General features: G+C 41.0%; 1 protein-coding gene across 3 annotated transcripts in view; it reads left to right on the top strand.

Annotated features, from left to right (window-relative positions):
- TRMT11 (tRNA methyltransferase 11 homolog) overlaps nucleotides 1-20636 on the top strand; it is a 127681-nt gene that overhangs the window by 53283 nt on the left and 53762 nt on the right. For 2 of the 3 annotated variants that reach the window (XM_023230694.2, XM_023230696.1), the window contains one exon: nucleotides 2728-3299. The exons of the other annotated variant lie outside the window; for it this stretch is intronic. In XM_023230694.2, coding sequence (XP_023086462.1) covers nucleotides 2728-2859 — 132 coding nt within the window. In that variant the 3' untranslated portion in view covers nucleotides 2860-3299. Of the gene's footprint in view, nucleotides 1-2727; nucleotides 3300-20636 lie in introns of those variants that run through there. 3 annotated transcript variants of the gene reach the window in all.

The raw sequence follows: 20636 nt of genomic DNA on the forward strand, positions 1-20636 counted from the left end.
ACTGTTTTCCGTAATGGTTGAACTAGTTTACAATCCCACCAACAGTGTAAAAGTGTTCCTATTTCTCCACACCCTCTCCAGCACCTGTTGTTTCCTGACTTTTGAATGATTGCCATTCTAACTGGTGTGAGATGGTATCTCATTGTGGTTTTGATTTGCATTTCTCTGATGGCCAGTGATGATGAGCATTTTTTCATGTGTCTGTTGACTGTATGAATGTCTTCTTTTGAGAAATATCTGTTCATATCCTTTGCCCACTTTTTGATGGGGTTGTTTGTTTTTTTCTTGTAAATTTGTTTACAAGTTCCTTGTAGATTCTGGATATTAGCCCTTTGTCAGATGGGTAGATTGCAAAAATTTTCTCTCATTCTGTAGGCTGCCTGTTCACTCTGATGGTAGTTTCTTTTGTTGTGCACAAGTTCTTTAGTTTATTAAGATCCCATTTGTCAATTCTGGCTTTTGTTGCCATTGCTTTTGGTGTTTTAGACATGAAGTCCTTGCCCATGCCTATTTCCTGAATGGTATTGCCTAGGTTTTCTTCTAGGGTTTTTATGGATTTAGGTCTAACATTTAAGTATTCAATCCATCTTGAATTAATTTTTGTATAAGGAGTAAGGAAAGGATCCAGTTTCAGCTTTCTACTTATGGCTAGCCAATTTTCCCAGCACCATTTATTAAATAGGGAGTCCTTATCCACCACGATCAAGTGGGCTTCATCCCTGGGATGCAAGGCTGGTTCAACATTCGCAAATCAATCAACATAATCCAGCATATAAACAGAACCAAAGACAAGAACCACATGATTATCTCAATAGATGCAGAAAAGGCTTTTGACAAAATTCAACAGCCCTTCATGCTAAAAACGCTCAATAAATTCGGCATTGATGGAACATACCTCAAAATAATAAGAGCTATTTATGACAAACCCACAGCCAATATCATGCTGAATGGGCAAAAACTGGAAAAATTCCCTTTGAAAACTGGCACAAGACAGGGATGCCCTCTCTCACCACTCCTATTCAACATAGTCCTGGAAGTTCTGTCTAGGGCAATCAGGCAAGAGAAAGAAATAAAGGGTATCCAATTAGGAAAAGAAGAAGTCAAATTGTCCCTGTTTGCAGATGACATGATTGTATATTTAGAAAACCCCACTGTCTCAGTCCAAAATCTCCTTAAGCTGATAAGCAACTTCAGCAAAGTCTCAGGATACAAAATCAATGTGCAAAAGTCACAAGCATTCTTATACACCAGTAAGAGACAAACAGAGAGCCAAATCATGAATGAACTTCCATTCACAATTGCTTCAAAGAGAATAAAATGACTAGGAATCCAACTTACAAAGGATGTAAAGGACCTCTTCAAGGAGAACTACAAACCACTGCTCAGTGAAATAAAAGAGGACACTAACAAATGGAAGAACATACCATGCTCATGGATAGGAAGAATCAATATCGTGAAAATGGCCATACTGCCCAAAGTTATTTATAGATTCAATGCCATCCCCATCAAGCTACCAATGAGTTTCTTCACAGAATTGGAAAAAACTGCTTTAAAGTTCATATGGAACCAAAAAAGAGCCCGCATTGCCAAGACAATCCTAAGTCAAAAGAACAAAGCTGGAGGCATCACGCTACCTGACTTCAAACTATACTACAAGGCTACAGTAACCAAAACAGCATGGTACTGGTACCAAAACAGAGATATAGACCAATGGAACAGAACAGAGTCCTCAGAAATAATACCACACATCTACAGCCATCTGATCTTTGACAAACCTGAGAGAAACAAGAAGGTACTCATTTTATACAGGCAAAAATATTTTTGCAAAAATGAAAAAATACTTTGAGGATTGTTGTATTCCAGATATATTTTTATATTTTTAGCTACCATTTTGATACTGAAATCAGGATAAAAAATCATGTTTTCCATTTAAGTCTCCACACTTGTCTTCAACATCACATTAATCTAGGTGTAATTGAATATGAATTTATAGAAGTACGTGGGAAATGAGATTTTATGTCTAATTAGATATTTTTCACAGTTGGATGAGAAGCCAGTGTTCCAGTGTTTCCTGCCAGGAACCTCAATTTTCTAAGCCAAAATATGTTTGACATTTTCACCCAGGTTGATATTACCATTAGATGTCAGTCTGAGCAGTAGTCCTTACTTGTCTGTGAAGTCTACAAGTGTGGAAATCTCTTGTTTAGCCTGTATCTTCATCTACTATGTTCACTTAAAGTTTCCACTAATTGTTTTATTTCATTAACTGAATATGGAAATACCCCCAGACAATTTTGTGTGTCTGTATGACCTCACACAAATGTATTATTTTGTTGGTTCACAACTTTTTCTTGAGTAGAAGCTTCCTTGTTTAGTAATTTTTATCCATAGGCACAGATGACTTCAGCATGTGCTGAACTTGGAATCAGAAGAAAGTTATAGCCTTGACCCTGTTACCTGGAACCATTCTCTTTGCCCTGAGGTAAAAGAAAGAAAGAAATTTGTCCTCTGTTCGGAGGACTTTTGTGAGGCTTCAATGAGGTAAATGAAAACACTTTGGATATCCAAGCATGATAAGGATGTAAAGTGATGGTATATTTCTAATTCAGGTAGTGAAGGAAAATAAATATGCACTAGAGAGTGAGATTTTGCTTAAGGTAAACAACTGCTTTGGTATAAGCTAACTAAAGAAATAATTTTTACATTTTGTATTTTCCAACCAAACAGAATCGGGACCAGTATTCACATCTGCTAAGTGATCATTTTCTGCCATACCAAGGTCATAATTCCTTCCGTGAGAAATATTTTAGTGGGGTAACAAAAAGAATTGCCAAGGAAGAAAAATCCACCCAGGAATGAAAATTAAGATTTTGACAATGAAGAGAGATTAAGAATTTGATTTAGAAAGACATCTGGATGTGAACTTTCATGTATGATCCAGAAAATATGTACTGTTTTAAAATATTTTATATAGAAAAGCTACAAAGTAAATTGAGCAATGCTTTTAAAGTTATCTTTGTTTTATAGACTTTTTTGTTGTATGTATTACAGTCTTTATAATCTTATTTAATGTATATTTGTACTTCCAAGTACTGATGGAGATGGACTCAAAACAGTTATTTTTTTACAATTAATCTACAAAGGGAGTTAATATTGTTGACTTTTAAAACATCTGCTGGATATATTATAAGCAATTAATAGTGGTTAAGAATGCATTCATTTGGTAGATATGTTTATTTGGTTTTTGATGGTCATTGATTTACATTGCCACTAATAAACCATATTGAGAATTTCTAAAATTGTGTCATACCTAGTTGTCTTCAGGGGGGATGTGATGAGGGAAATAAATTTTTATTTAGAAATTCCAGACAAGGAAGTAATAACAGTGCTAATAGTGATGATAAGAAAGGCTAAGACCTGACAACCTAAAAGGATTCCAAACTCCTTAAGGCCTGTCTACATTCGAAGCTCTTTTGTACCTTGGATTTGCTCCTGCATTCCTAACCATTGACTGTTGGTCAAGTTAACTACCCACAATTTTTGGTTTAGAAAGTAACTGATAGTTAAAAGCAGTAACAACAACACAAATGCTTGATGGTTCCCTAATAGTATTAAGCCTAATCAGTGCCCTTTGAAATAGAAGCTGTATTTTTCTTGAAGGAGAAACTTTGCTGAGTCTACATTGTGTCCATCATGAAAATATCTTGCTTGAAAACCACTATACCCATTAATTCAGGATGCTAATAGCTTTCTTGCCTTTGGTGGTCAGATGTACCTCAGCAGGGTGGCAGTAAACGGATCCTCTCTCTCTAACCAGAGCCTATATCATTTATTATTATTATTATTATTATTTTAGTGTTACTGCTGACTTTTATGGACTCAGAGTATTAATGTGCATGACTTAGGACCTCTAAAAGCTCAGTGCTGCCCAAGTAAAGAGACATCAGGCTATCTGCTTTAGTCTCTCTTCTTTTCTTGTCTTGCAGCTCGGGATTTCAGCAGCAGATCTCAAACATTTCACTGATTATTTTGTTTGGGTTTCTGGATGTGATTTGTGGTACACTGGGGGGAAATCTAAAAGTATTCAAGGATGATTTATTTTCAGTATTTCTGTTATAAACCATCTTATTTAAAATGTTTCGAGGTTACATGGGGGGTGAGTTTGAAACTTCGTCACTGACTCAATTTGGAATATGAGATTTTAGCTTAGCCCCTTTTTTGGGTGGTCACAAAAATTAGTCCAAATAGTTCTGGGAAGTTGCAATATTAATTTTAGTCACATTATCCTTAAAAATTATCCAGCACTTTAAAAAATATTTGAAATTATTTGTTATTATTACTAATTGAGGTCTTCTAAACTATAATTCCTATTATGAGGCTTATTTTCGTATTAATCAGGAAGTTCACTTTCCCATTCCTGAAATGTCACTAGGCTCAGAGTATAATTTGTTTAGTTGGTACTCATAAATAAAAAAGAAACCTGATTACTTCCAAACTAATTTTGGTTTTAGAGCATAGGTCTCGAGCCCTCTTAACGAGAGAGTTTTATTTTTTGGCGTTAGGATCTTATTACTTTCGGCGTAAGTTACAGCAGATCATTTCCAGGATTGCTCTTGTTTTCTGTGTTCATTGTATTCCTCATGTGCTTACAGCAACAATATCACCTAGCAAATTGCCTGCATTTCAGATGGTTCTGTAGTCTGGATTTATAGTATAATCTGTGAAGGAATTCCAGGTGGTCTGTGGACTGGCCTATTTTAATGTTTATAATATGACAAAATCTGTAATTTTGTTTCTGGTGTATATTAAATATCCATAAAATCCAGACGGTTACCTTGGTGGTGTTTCATCAGAAGTGCCTCCTTCCTGTCTATTCTGGTGAGTACTTTTTGCTGTGATAGCTGGGAGGGAATAGTGGAGTAGGTGGTCTTTGTGTTTAGCCGAAGTGGCCAGCAGATTTTAAACTTTTTAAAGCCACTTCCTGCCCAGGGTGACCCAGCTTTGGGCCAGCTTGCCACTGACTTCCTTATGACTAACTCTTTAAATACAAGGATTGAGCAATAAAATATTTTCAAACGGTTTAAGCTCTGGGAGGTAAGTCAGTATTGCCACTATTTCCTTGTTGAGAAAACTCACTCAAATGTTGAGATTCCCTACATATTTAAGAAGAATGGCAATTATAAGTAAAAACAAAACAACAATAACCTTATTTCAAGTTTCGTAGGGGAAAGTAGAGTATGTATTAACATCACAGGAGGCATTGGAGTGGGTGTGTTTATTTTATTGAGTTAAAATTGTGCTTTAAAAGTTTGAGACATGGAAATAGCTTTTAAGGTAATATGTTTTATACTCGTAAATTAAAGAAGCAGGGATTTGACTTTTTTTCAACACTGGGAAATTAGATGTTGAGGTTGTGTTACATAGATGCCAATATAAGCAACTCTGGTTCTTGAATAAAAGTTCTTAGTTGTTTGGTGTTAGAAGAACTGCTGACATCTTATGCTGGAAATATTATCACATATTCCTTATCCAAAGAGATATGGAATAAAACATAATGTTTTATTGTTGAAACTGTTGAAACTGAACAGTTGAAAACTGAAGGTGACTTTTTTGGGAAACGATCTTATTTTCCATCCCATTGTAATAAATCTCCCTTGAAAAAGCACAGTGGAACTAAGTTCATGTTAATAGTTCTAATAGGAAAAATATGCTTCGTAGATAAAGCAAGGCATAAATAAACTCATTAATGCATTGCAGTGGTGAAAATGGAGGTAAGTGTTGCCAAGGCAATTGATGACCTTATTGTTGACCTGCTTGACCGAAAGAGAATAAATTATGCCAAAATAAGAACCTTGGCTCTTTTTGCTGGGTTATGGTTCTGTTCTATTATAAAGTTATTTAGAAAACTAAACACTTGCAAGAATCTTTGTTCTTAGAAGGATTGTATTCATAGAATAAGTGAAATCTACTTGGATTTTCAACTCACCCACTCCCATTTTTCTCAGATATTTATCAAGTAATGTGGTTTGTAATCCAAACAAAAAAAAGTGCCTTAACCCAGAACATACACATGGAGACAGTAACAGCAGACTGATGGTGTTTGTACTTTACTAAAACATTGAGATCTTCTCTAAAACAGAGTGGTTTGAGAGTATAACATCTAGAGTGTAAAGAATTATAATGGAATGGTAAACATACTGTGATTCTATCTGGTCACAGAATCGTAGAGACCAGCACATTCCTGTCTATCCTTTGGGGTGAAAAACTAGGGAATCTGACCCTTTTCCCTTAAAAGAGATCTGCCTTACAATGTTCATATGTTTCACTGTGTGGGATAAGCAAGTTGACATTTAGACATAACTGAGGCCAACCTGGAATTTGGCTCTTATCCCTTCCTTTATAAGCCGTTGTAGACAGGGCTCTTTGGGGGATGGAGGTTTAATTGTAATGGCAGTCTCTTAAGCCTGGGTCATGGAACAATATAGGGCTTAACAGATGAATGTTAAGATAAGTCAGCTTCCCTTATGTAACTGTTAGCCCTATTTCTTGTGCTATTAGGATGTGGTTAGTATATTTTTGTTTTAAAATTTGAAAGTTCTTACTAAGATAATCATGTTGTAGTCATGCCAAAATGAATTGCCTAAAAAGGAACCTGTTTTGACCTCTATGACTTTAAAAACCTCTCCTTTAATCAAGCTTCCCTGGCTTTCTCCTGAGGATTTATCGGAGGAACTCCATTTTGGCTAATGTGCAGCAGTAAAGATTAGCTGGGCTTATGTGTGAAGTTAGTCAAATTAAAAGAAAAGGAGAAGGCTGAGGAGAAAATTAAAATTGAAAATGTAAATGGTACTTACGATATTGGAGTTGTGCTTTGATGGACTGCCAAAGTAATGTGTTGTAAGTTGGGGAAGTGGGTCAAGATGGGCAGAGTTGTTATTGGTGAGTTTTAAAAATCTTTAAGAGTCCCTTAATATTTGTGTATAAATCTTGGAGTATCTCACCACAAGTTGGAGTGAATTCTGCACAAAGAGCAAAATGGCTTTTGCATTTTTCCATTTTTCTACAGTTTATACCAATTGAGAAGCAATTCTCCATAGATCTCTTGCATTTCTATATGTCTTTCTAAGGGAGGCACAGAATTCTTGTATCCTGTACTGTCTTTTTGAGGATATTTGTATAGTGAACAATCTTGGAAGATACAGAGTCTCTCCCCTGTCTCCCCCTCCCTTTTAACTTCCAGAGCAGAGGTTTAAGTTTGTGCACGACCTCAGAAGATAGTGTCTTCCCTTCACAGTAAAGGCATGCTTACTGCCCATTATAAAAGATTGGGTTCCCTAAGCTTAAGATTTCTTCTTTGTAATAAAACCTACTGTAAGTGCAGGCACCCATCTGGGCCTAATCTGGTCACTCTTCTGGGACTTAGGTATAAGGAATAACTGATTTTTAAAATGCTGATTATCAGGGCAGGCACAGTGGCTTATGCCTGTAATCCCAGCACTTTGGGAGGCCGAGGCAGGTGGATTACCTGAGGTCAGGAGTTCGAGATCAGCCTGGCCAACATGACGAAACCCCATCTCTACTAAAAATACAAAAATTACCCACGCGTGGTGTGGTACACGCCTGTAATCCCAACTACTCCGGAGGTGAGACGTGAGAATTGCTTGAACCTGGGAGGTGGAGATTGCAGTGAGCTGAGATTACACCACTGCACTCCAGCCTGGGTGACAGAGCGAGACTCCATCTCCAAAAAAAAAAAAGGGAAAAAAGGGATTGTCATGCCCTGCTTACTGTACCATAAGTAATAAAGTTCTTTGTATGTGACCTAGGGGTATGTCTTTTACCAGTGTCGATGAATATGGCAGGCGCTTGCAATAGAGCAAAATCTCAGACCCTTCACAGTTCTTGATGGTTTTTGGTCATGAGGATGGGATGCTGACAGACACATAGCTTTCTGGAAGAGGAGGAGGGCTTTGGGGCTCATTAATAGGATTCATAGGAAGTCCTTAGTAATTGTTAGCAAGCATGTTGACCAAATTTCATGATCAACCTGATGATACGTGGTCCTCAACTTCATTGCCTGTTAATGAGGAGCAAATGGGGCAGTAGTTGCAGGCCAAGTATCTGAAAGTAGGTCCAGTGATAGCTACCCAAATGGTTCCTTGTTTTTTGCTAACCCTTTTCTGGGCATGGGGAGAGGTGTTTCCTCACCAGTTTGCCAGTTAGCTTCAAGTCCACCCCACTGTAAAAATTAGTACTAAGATATATCCTGGGTGCGCTGAAGGATGTACCTCCTTAGACAATAGGTGAATCAGTAGAACTTTGGTTGCTTTGCTTGGGACATATGCTGGCAGGGCACATCATGGTTGTTAAGGAACAAGGGCAACAGGTGGCCTATTTTATGGCTCAGCTCCTCCTGGCAGTCTGTCATGCCAGACTTAACATCCATTCAGAGAAAATAAAGGATTTTTGTTTCCAGTAGGTCTTGGTTGCTTTCAGAGAGCATTGGCATCTCAGGGATATATCCCTGAGACAAACTCCTGTTAGAAGGGATAGAAGAGGCATTAACTAGTATTTGGTCTTTTACTGCCCTGAATTGAGTTTACTATGCTGATGAAGGTGACCTACTGAAGAATGAGAAACTGACCCAGAGAATTCTAGATAAATTCTTGCAGTTGGCCCCCTAACCTTGGAAAAGTGCTCTACCTTTTATGTTAAAACTAGGCCAGAACTTAGGAGATATTTCTTGGTAATGGTGAAGATGCTGTTAATTAAGATGAACTCCTAAAAAAAGAAAAATGTCAATGTAACTCAAGCTAGAGTCAGGTAAAGGACACAAACCCAGTGGCTTCAGTCTGAAGACCATGTGTCCATGGTTGCTGAGTCAAAGGGTCCCCAATGCCAAAACACTGTCAGATTTTGCTTTGTTTTCAGGACCAAAATCATTGGAATTTCATTTATTTGAGCTCCAAGCAGCTGCTATACTACTCAATACTAAAAGTAGATGTAAAGTCTTGCATACTGGCATGGTACCTCCCACCCCAACCCCGTGTTCCCTCGTTTTTCCCTCCACCTTTAACCTGACCTCAGCTGCTTTAAGGAGAAAGATGGTTAGGGATGGGGCCCAGGACTTCTTATCTCAAAGGAGGACCAACCACCACATGTACCCATCTGAATATGCTGGGGTACTTTATAGGAGAAAGGGGTGCAAACTTTTATGGCTGTGTTGAACACAGGTGCCCAGTTCACCATCTCACACAGTCCTGCGGGGGAAGGGTCCACTCAGTTTCAACTGATAGGGTTTGGGCAGAGTTCATAATAGGAAAGGAAAGTTAACATGACCTTGTGGGTATGGCCTGTTGAACCAACTCAATGCACTGTTGTTCTTTTTGCATCTGAATATATAGCAGAAAATGACATGTTATATGCTTGAAATTTTCTGCCCCATATGTGCTAGAGCCCAACGAGAAAGAGCCCCGTTTAGGTAGGTACTGGTATCTTTGAGGCTACACAAACCTAATGATACCTTTGAGCTACAGAATATCCCGTAACTGATTACTTTGCTGATTGGAGACCCTAGTAAAAGGAGACACCCTTCATCCAGAGATGCCCTTGGAGTTTTGGATGCCTGGACTCCTTGACATGGCTGGCAAGGTACATGCCTTCTGAAAAACAACTAAGTATTAGCTACTACTGATATGGACAGAGAGCAGGGAAATTCTGGGTAGAAGAGGGCAGTGCCCTGACAAAGGCCCCACCCTCAAGCCTGGAAACCCGCGGCCCTAATTGGGAACAGGCATTCCTGTTTTTTTTGCCCAAATGTTGCCTTTTGGCCTGCCATTCCCCCTTAGCCTGTACCCATATAAACCCTAAACTCCAGGCTCCACAAGCAGAAGAGTGGCAGAGAAGAAGAGAAGAAGCATCTGAACGTCAAGAGGAGTTTGGCTGGAGACGGTTGGAGAGAAGATTGGTTGCAGGATGGCTGAACTCCAGGAGAAGATCATGGGGAAGATCATCCTCCCACTCCATCGCCTTTACAGCTCCCCATCCACCCCACTGACAGCCACCTCCACCACTCAATTAAAGCCCCACATTCACCATCCTTCAAGTTTGTGTGTGACCTGATTCTTCTTGCATGCTGGACAAGGACCCGGGTATCGAGGTCAGGGTGTAAAGGACTGTCACCCTGACTCTCCACTGAGCTGGTTTAACACTTAGCTGTCCACAGATGGCAACTGCTAAAAGACCATTAATCGTAACACACCCCTAGACACTACTGTAGGGCTGGAGCCCAAAAGCGCTCGCCCCAGCTCCTGCATCTGCCTGTCTGCGTGCTCCCCTTCCCATAAGGGGTTTGAGCCACACCCCTGTCGCAAGTTCCATGAAGGAGTCAGGCAACTCTCCTGTTTCACTACTGGGCTTCTGTCAAAACTGAACACTTGAGCCATCCAGTCTGCCGTTCCCTTTTTGGAGTAGATCAAACAGACCTCATGACTACTAAAGTGGAAAGGGTCCAACTAGCTTTGCTTGTCGTAGAAAATCATTATATACAATAATCATTAATGCAACAGACCTAGCCCCAGTGGCATCTAGGATTTACATGAAAAAGTGGCAGCTAATCCTTTGGGGAAAACTTTATTGCCTATTCCGTTGCCTGAAACAAAGCCCCTGGCTCAGCACCCTCATTTCATAAAGGTTACATGTAGGGGATTTAAAAATATATTTAGGTGGCATTTAGGAGATTCCTCGAAATGCCTGTTGCTTCTTTCACTGACAGATTGGCTAAGCTGAAAACCAGTGCCATTTCAATGGACTGCTATGGCTGTTCAGTCTCTGGCAGGTAGCAGAACTGAAAATGGATGTAGTTGATCTGGTCATTAAGTAGAATTCAAGGCCATTCTCAAAGCTCTGACCAGTACCCTCCTTGAGGGAGCCTTGTTACGTTTTTACTGACTGTTAGGTTGTTGCTAAAGACCTATGGTTTGATCTGCCACTTGGAAAACAACAGATTTGCAGATTGAAGACATCCTTCTTTAGGGACTTCAAACAGTGGAAACAAATTGTGGTGACTAATAGAACTGTCGGGGTCATTCATATTGACATCCATTGTAAAGTCTCATTCTCTGATGAGACCAGCTAGAATCACTCGGTTAGCTAGCACCACCCCAGTTGCCATCATTGCTGCCTGGATCCCTTATTGTACTGGACATGGCAACACATCCACTGTTATAGACAGGGTATAAGTAAAGTACTCAATGTTTCTGATGTAAAGGCTACCATTTGGTGCTAGACTTGTGACTCCTGCCAAAAGTTGACCTTGTTGCCTCTTGGTAAGGAAGAACACACTGCATGGGGTGTTGTCTCCACTGCTCCTGGCAGATTGATTACCTCAGACCTTCCGCCACCCCTCTTTAGCGCTACTGGTTGTTCATCAATTCTATTGACACTTTCTCAGGTTACAGGGTTGCTGTTCCAGTGCAATCATTTGACTCCAGCCACACCACTTTGGCCCTTGAAACTAATCTTTGTCATGTGTTTGGCTTTCTGGATCATTTCATATGACAATGATACACCTTTTATTGCTAAAGCCACTCAGTCATGGGCTACAGTCAAGACATTTGACAGACTTTCCATACTTCCTGCCATCCACAGGCATCTGGAATTTGTGAGCTTTGGAAATTTGCTCTACATTTGTTCTATATTTTCTCTGGCAACCCTTTGCCAAACCTTCACAGAAAGGCTCAGCACCTTGCTCAAAAGTTACCTCTCAACAGGGCAGTCTTCTGTCCTTTGTGGGATGCGTAAATCTTTTAATTGATGGTTTTAACTCAGACAATTGGTGATTAATAGTTTGAGTCTCAGGCTGAGAAGATTTTCCAAAACCAGCACCCGAGAGAGTTGTAACAATCGGTTGAAAAGGACCACTTTACCTAGTATGCTTTATTATTGATGTTGAAGCAGGCAAATAAATATTCTAGTTGACCTATTATCTTCAATCTTCTTTCTCTTTACATTTTTCTATAGATTCCAAGAGTGCTAATTTTTTTTTTCTATTTTAATGTCAATTGTTGTTTCTCTGTATTAGTTGTATGTGTAACTCTATTTTTCCTGTAACACATGTTCTAAGGCTTGTCTATTGGTGATTGGTTGATGTCTGTGGGAGTTCCATGCATGGATTTAAATAATGACAAAGGAATTTACAGTCTGGTTGGGGTGATGAGACCTACACATAAAAAGATAGTTAACACAAGGCAGAATGAATTAAGTACCCAGGAGAAGCCTCAGTGGAGTTTGGAAGGATGAGAATTTTCTTCAGAGTAGAATATTTAATAAAGATTTCACAGAAGATGTGGTGCTTAAGCCAGAACATTACACATTTTTTAAAAATTCAGTTAAGTGGAGAGAGGAAAGAAGCACATTTCAGATTGGGGGTGTGTGTGAATAGTGTGAGGAAAGTTCAGATGTGAGAACGTGTGAGTCAAGTTCAGAAGATGATAGGTACTAACTAGACTAACTAGAGGGAAGGGTTCATGTGTATGATGGTGGGAGAGGACTTTGAAAAAAGTAGGCTGGGGTCATGTTGCTAAAGACCTTGAATGTCAGTCTAAAGAAATTGTATTAATAATTATAGACAGACTGGACATGGTGGCTCATCATGCCTATAATTCCAGCACTTTGGGAGGTGGAGGTGGGCACATCACTTGAGGTCAGGAGTTTGAGACTAGCCTGGCCAACATGATGAAACACTGCCTCTGCTGAAAATACAAAAATTAGCTGGGTGTGGTGGCACACACCTGTAGTCCCAGTTACTGGGGAGGCTGAGGCAGGAGAATTGCTTGAATCTGGGAGGCGGAGGTTGCAGTGAGCCGAGATTGCACCACTGCACTCCAGCCTGGACCACAGAGCAAGATTTCATCTCAAAAAACAAAACAAAACAAACAAACAAAAAAAAAACAGACAATAGAAAGTTGTCATGGGACTAAAGATTTGAGAACAGGGACTGATTTCAGAAAGGTGATTTGGGGTGTTGGTTGCAGTGGCTCGCACCTGTATCCTCAGAGCTTTGAGAGGCTGAGGTAAGAGGATCACTTGGGGCCAGGATTATGAGACCAGCCTGGGCAACATAGTGAGGACCTGTAATTACAAAAGTAAAATTGGCCAGGTGTGGTGGCACGTGCCTGTAGTGCTAGCTATTCAGGAGGCTGAGGTGGGAAGATCACTTGAGCCCAGGAGTTTGAGGTTACAGTAAACTATGATTGTGCCACTGTACTCCAGTGTGGGCAACAGAGTGAGATGTGGTCTCAAAAACAAAAAAAGTGATTTTGGTTTTCTGTTCTTGCGATAGTTTGCTGAGAATGATGGTTTCCAGCTGCATCCATGTCCCTACAAAGGACACAAACTCATCCTTTTTTATGGCTGCATAGTATTCCATGGTGTATATGTGCCACATTTTCTTAATCCAGTCTGTCACTGATGGACATTTGGGTTGATTCCAAGTCTTTGCTATTGTGAATAGTGCCGCAATAAACATACGTGTGCATGTATCTTTATAGCAGCATGATTTATAATCCTTTGGGTATATACCCAGTAATGGGATGGCTGGGTCATATGGGACTTCTAGTTCTAGATCCTTGAGGAATCGCCATACTGTTTTCCATAATGGTTGGACTAGTTTAAACACCGCATGTTCTCACTTATAGGTGGGAACTGAACAATGAGATCACTTGGACTCGGGAAGGGGAACATCACACACCGGGGCCTATCACAGGGAGGGGGGAGCGGAGACGGGGGAGGGATTGCATTGGGAGTTATACCTGATGTAAATGACGAGTTGATGGGTGCTGACGAGTTGATGGGTGCAGCACACCAACATGGCACAAGTATACATATGTAACAAACCTGCACGTTATGCACATGTACCCTCGAACTTAAAGTATAATAATAATAATAATAAAAAAGTGATTTTGGCAATGGAATGCAGGATGTGCTTGACACAGTTAAGGAGGTAAATAAATAGTCCACGTGAGAATCTGTACCAACAGTGGGAAGAGACCACAGAGACAGATGGAAGACACGATACTCATCTATTCATTCATTCAACAGATATTTTGTCCACATTGGTATGTTAGGCACTACAGGGTCAAAGATTAGAAATGATAATCCCTACCCTGAAGAAGCTTGGAACCTTCCATAGTTGTACAGATAAATAATCCTAGCAAGGCATCAAGTGCAGTGAGATATAGGGGGCCCTGTGGGAACATGCAGGCAAGGAATCCAGCCTGCCCTGGGTCTGGGGACGTGGGAGGTGGTTCCAAGAGGAGGTGTTTCCTGAATTGCCTTTTGAAGTTTTTGTATCGGGTTTAATAACTTTATTGTGAGATACATTATTTACACCAAAGAGTGCATAAAGCATAAGTGCAGTTTAATGAATAATTACAAGGGACATCCCTACAGCACTATCCCTGAAATGAGTTTTGAAGGGTAGGTAGTAGTTAGCCAGGTTAAGCAGCAGAAAGATCCGGGAGGACATAGCAAAGGAATAGAGAGCATGGTATGTGGGGAAACCGCATGCAGTTCATGGTCACTGAAGTGTGAACTGAGGATCAACAATGTAAAGTCAGAGAGTAAGGCAGGAAGGGGTTTGCATTTCTGTTTGATTACCTTGGGCATACTACCCACTCCCCCCACCCTGGATTTTTGCTGGGGAAACCATATTATCAGACTTGGTCAGGCCATCACTGTGATTATAGTGGTTTGGAATGGAGGGAGATATGAATACAATCTGGAATGCTGATCAGAAGATTGATGTGGTCATCCAGGTTAGACAGCGGTGGTGGTAGGGATTGAATGGAGAAATATTTAGAAGGTGAGTGAGCAGGTAGGTTGGTGGTTGAGAACCAAATGAGGAGTCAGGGATGATATCTGAGATTCCAACTAGGGCACTGGGTGGGTGCAAACTGAAATAGATGATAATGGCAAAAGGATGAGTTTAGGTTTGGACATCCTGAACAAGAGGAGCCTATGGTACAAACATGAAGAACTGCATAGCAGGCTTTTGAGTATCCAAGAGCGAAGTCAGGCAATGATTACTTATGCGAGAAGTGGAAGATCCCTGTATGAGACCAAAAAAACCCAAACCAAAACAAAACAAAAAACAAAAAAACCACTGAGTCAAGATACGTTGTACAGCTCTAAGATTCCTTCTGTGCCATTTTCCCGCCAGCATGATATATATACATGGCAAAGAGCATTGACATGACCCGATACTCTTGAGACTGAATCAGGCAATTCTAAGTTTATTACAAGAAATTTATACTAGAATTAATGAGATGAAATTTCTCCATTGTGCCGCTTGAAGCTGCTGAGAACAGCACTGGCTTTGGGTGATGTGCTTCTGCCTGAACTGGATGGGTGGACGTGCTACCTTTGCTGTATAAGTTAGTGAGTTACATTGCAGAGTGAGGACATAAAGAAACTGGTAAGCTGTTGTTAGTTGTCTCTAAGAAAAACCTGCTAAAGAAATACACAGGCCACCACTGTTTGGGCTCTGGACACAGAAAAATAACAACCCAAAGGGTTTTCCTCTCCTCTCATCCTTTAAAATTAAAAATACTTCCCCTTCCTCTTTCTTATTAAGTAACTACATAATAGCTTTCGGGCAGCATCATAAAAATTACAGAGTCAGCCAGAATATGGGGAAAATTTTAATTAAATCTGAGGTTTTGTTTGTTTTTTAATTTATTAAAAAATGCCTGGCCAAAAAAAAAAAAAAAATCCCAATTTCCCTCTGCCCCCTCTTTATATATCCGTATGCATTTGGCAGAGCTCATGACAATGTCTTTCCAGCTGTGGACCAGCCGAAAGCCTTTTCTGAAGCTCCTACTAATTTGACTTCAACTGACTGGTTAAAAGCTTCCAGAAATGCTGCCAGGAAAGTCATGAGGTCTTATGACATTTAAATCTATAGTCTTATCTTTTGGACCAAAATAAATGAACAAAGATTTAGTTTTTGATCTTGCATTTGTTAGCTTCTTTTCTTTCTTAGTTTTGGAGAAACAGATCAAGAACCTGAAAACAGAAGAACCATGCTTTTGCCTCCAGTCTGGCTTTCCGAACCCAAAGAGAAGATCTTTCATGACCCTAAGTGGATTCCTAAGGAAAGGAGAAGGGCAGGATGGTGCTATGTGAAGAATCAGGTTTCTAGGGAAGACCTGACCCATTTCTGCTGGGTTTAATGGCCCAGAAGACTTGCTTCTATGGCAGGGGATGTCACCTGATGCATTGGAACCTAGGGCTAGACCTTGAAGTCTATCAAGTTCATCTCTCTGTGCTTTTTTGCCTCTCAACAAGGAATAAGACGTAGTCCTGTCCTCAATGAGCTCATGGTCTGGAGGATGGCGGTGGTATGAAACAAAGAGGTAAGTAGTCAATTAAAATAGTGTGATCCGTTTTTCCACAGGGGAAGCCCAGGGTGAGTCTAAGAGGAGCACCTAGCCACTTCTAATAGTCGTAGTGTATTAACCATGTGTTTCTGATATTTTGACATCTGGGACTTTGCCGATCCTGGAGAGAACAGAACCAGCCAATTCCTAGAAATAAAGGTTTCACCTTCCTTCAAGTGTGTCTTTGATACAAACTAACCAGTCCAGAGTCCACTCACTCTGTTTCCTCTTTTATACAGCTTTTACGCTTTGGGTCACGATTTCTCAGACCTAATCACTTTCGGGCCAGGTATCGGGTAACTTAGGAACAACCGCTGTACTCCAGAGCCTGCTGAAATTATTCAAACTGGCTAATCCTATGCCTGCTTATCCTGCCTCACCTGTTCCTTTCTCTGGAAACCACAACAAAGGCTCTTGTCCACATTTTCCCCTCCCCTCTACCTCCTGAACGACCCTGGTGCTTCCCCACATGGCCCTGCATGGCCTGGTGTATCCTCTTCTCTTGGGAGCTTCAAGGGACAAACTGTCTTTTCAATGACAATTATCTTCTGATCTATTGGTCTCACCATACCTGAATAATAATAAAACCTACATTTAAAAACACGTGTGAGGCCGGGCGCGGTGTCTCAAGCCTGTAATCCCAGCACTTTGGGAGGCCGAGACAGGTGGATCACGAGGTCAGGATATCGAGACCATCCTGGCTAACCCAGTGAAACCCCGTCTCTACTAAAAAATACAAAAAATTAGCTGGGCGAGGTGGCGGGTGCCTGTAGTCCCAGCTACTCGGGAGGCTGAGGCAGGAGAATGGCGTGAACCCGGGAGGCGGAGCTTGCAATGAGCTGAGATCACGCCACTGCACGCCTGGGGGACAGAGTGAGACTCCGTATCAAAAAAAAAAAAAAAAAAAAAAAACAAGTGTGAGAGAGGACTGGGTCAAGGAAGAAGTCTGAGAGAAGATGACATCTAAGTAAAACCCTAAAGAAGTGGAAGTTGCTTGATTATGTCAGGGGGTGAGGGTGGGAAGGGGTATTCCAGGCAGAGGGAATAGCACTGGAAGAGCATATTTGTTTGGGTAACAGTTCAAGTAGTTAGTGTGCCAGGAGCTAAATGTGTTAGCTGAAGAGGAGAAATGAAGCTGGGCAGGTCAGGAGAGCCAGATCCTAAAGGACTCGTCCGCCCTGCTGCAGAATCTGCACTTGATCCTGGAGAAGCCCACTCCCTGTGACCTTCTCTCCCCTTTGGTAATGCCAAGGCTCTTTGGGAAGTTTGAATTTCTTTCAGAATGGTGTCCTTGGCTGAAGTGCTTGAGTTCCTTGAAAAAGGGTGCCTGTGGAGAGGGAGTTTGTGGCTTTGCCTTTGCTCCAGGGTCTGTTTCTGGCTTGGTTCTAGGTCTCAGTTAATGTTCTCTTCTGAGTTGGGTGAGTTGCATAGCTGAGGCTGCCTGAATTAAGGCATTGCCACCGCAAAGCTTCCATTTCCGCATCTATAGAGTCCCCTTAGGTGCCCAGTTACACTGTGGTAAGAGATTTCCCAGATAAATACAGCAGAAACCTCCCTGACCCTGACTGACAGATCCTTGCTCCAGAGCCAAGAAACAGTCTCTTGTTGGCCTCCTGCATGGAGGGAGATGATTTTTATTGATTTCACTCTTCACACAGTGCTGACGGTGTAGGCCTGCAGAAGAGCAAGCTGATGAAAATAAAGATTGTGGGTTGCCAGCTCATGTTTGTCCTTATCTCCAAGGCAAAATACAAACACAGTTTCAGGGAGCTGCTTCTCCACTCCAAGATAAATGAGTTGTTGAAGTGTCATGATTTTAAAATCCAGTGATATACATAAAGGATATTTTACTGATCAACCTCAAGGAATCTGTCGTAAATAAAAAATGGTTTGTGACTCGAGCACTGTTGCCTATTTCAGAATTTCATCTTGGAGCCCACGGTGCTGTCTTCTAAGACACAGGGTGTCCCCCAAAAGAAAACAGCTCAGAACTCCCAACACTTCTCTTTCCCATCTTTCTTTGAAGATGCTTACCAAGAGCAACCAACCTTTTTGAGTCACCATATGCTGATGAACATTTTTGTTGTTTTTTGAGAGAGGGTCTGGCTCTATAGCCCAGGTGGTAGTGCAGTGGTGCAATCTTGGCTCACTGCAGCCGCAACCTCCTGGGTTTAAGCAGTCCTCCCGCCTCAGCCTCCTAAGAAGCTGGGACTATAGGCACATGCCACTTCACTCATCTAATTTTTATATGTTTTGTAGAGACAGGGTTTCTCTATGTTGTCCAGGCTGGTGTTGAACTCCTGGGCTGAACTGATCCCCTTGCCTCTGCCTCCCAAAGTGCTACAATTACAGGCATGAGCCACTGTGCCTGGCCTTGATGACCTTTTAAAAACCCATTACTAATGAGGATGAGAGGAAAGACTAGCCCTTGCTTATGGCCCATCTGGTTTTCTCTAACACTCCCTGCCTGCTTCTCCTTCGCCATTTACTGTGTGCCTGGCATATGCCAGCCAGCAACCACCATGAATATCGGATGAATAAAAGATACGTATCTTATGTTGAAAAGTTGTACACAGTTCTTGGTTAAACTAATTTTTGTTAAATTGTTAAGAAGCCATATTTATTCTGAGTCCCAAATTCTGGCACTTAAAAAAAAAATACACAGAAAACAAGACTATACCACTTTCAATACACGGTTTTCTGGATGAGGTACTGGGTGAGATTGGGAAGGGCAGGAGAGGTTTTGTGGGGTGCAACATCTGATCATAAAGGAATTGACATTTTTTCCGTTTAGTATGTATGATTTCTTTGTATGACTAAACCCGTTTCTTTAAGTGTTTATGTTTCCTCCCATAAAGTTCTACAGCCATCTTTTTCATGTTTCCTCAGTGTTCTATAAAGTTCTACAGTCCATTTTTTAAAGCTTTTTATTTAAAATTTTTGAATAAGCAATAAATTTACATGGTTTAAAATTCAAAAGAGCTCAAAAGTGTATACCCAAATAAAAGTTTCCCTCTTTCTTCTTTTCCTTCCTGTGGGTCCCTCATACACCCAGCTCCCTGCCTTGAGACAATCACTGTCACAGATGGCTTAACTCAATGCCAAACGATACAAGAAAGTCCCAATGTGAAGCCCTCAGTGGAGCACCCATGTGGAACAATGGCAAAAGCAAAGAACCAGGAGTAAGATGGCCCATCCCAGTCCTCCCAGGACAGCTCTGAATTCATCAGTGTCTTATTTCGCACTGTTAACATAAGAATAATGACCTTTCCGTAGCTATCTCTCTTGGAATGAGAACTGTTGGGATGATTTGTATGAATGCATTTGGAAAAGTTTATAAGGGTTATAAAGACTAAGAAAGAGAAAACACAGAGCCTAAAACTAAATCCATTAGGGGAGGAGTTGAATCATGGGAAGGAGTCAAATTGTTCAAGATGTTGCCCAAGAAGACCTTTTATTTGATTTCAAAGCTTCCACTGCTGAGATGTGGGGAGGTTATTGGGCCAATAGGGAAGGATAAAAGGTAGATTTATTTTCTGCCAGTTTTCAGATCCTCTCTTGAATTCTCCCATCACCTAGCCAGAAGCGATAGCCTCTCTTAGGTGCATACCTAAGCAAAGAATGTGACCTCCTTTGCAGCCTCCTGATTGACCACCTTTGGGGTCAGCTGAAGCTTATTTCCTGGGCTACTCAACTCCTTTCTTGTTTGTAGAGTGGTTTCCCATCAAGTAAAGATATGGGCCAGGCGTGAGAGTTGGGAGAAAATACAGACTGCTGTAAGGCTATTACTTCAGGACTGATGTCACCATCCTCCTTGAGGCAAAGCTTGCCATTTACTTCAGAGGAAGTTTTGCTTGGGAAGGAATGCAGACTCTGATGTGCAGTTAAATGTGCATGTGTGAAGGGGAACTGGCCTGATAGCTAAGGGCTGGAGCCCTTCTTTATCCACAGAAGATAGGAAGCGAAGAATGGTGATAACGTGGCTTTCACTTCTGTGTGCCTGCACCTGGCCCCAAAGCTGTGTCTAGTGAGATAGGAGCTCTGGGTTGGGCCCACTGAGGCTTTCTTGGTGCAGTAATTATGGAAGGGACCAATGTCCTTCTGTTCAGTGAAGTCTGGTGCAATTTTATCAAAGGAACCCTAAGCCTATGCCTTTTGTATGTTTCTTCCTGTTTTTAAGTGACAATTATTTATTTG

This window comes from Piliocolobus tephrosceles, chromosome 5, assembly GCF_002776525.5.
Source record: "Piliocolobus tephrosceles isolate RC106 chromosome 5, ASM277652v3, whole genome shotgun sequence".
Lineage (NCBI taxonomy): Eukaryota > Metazoa > Chordata > Mammalia > Primates > Cercopithecidae > Piliocolobus > Piliocolobus tephrosceles.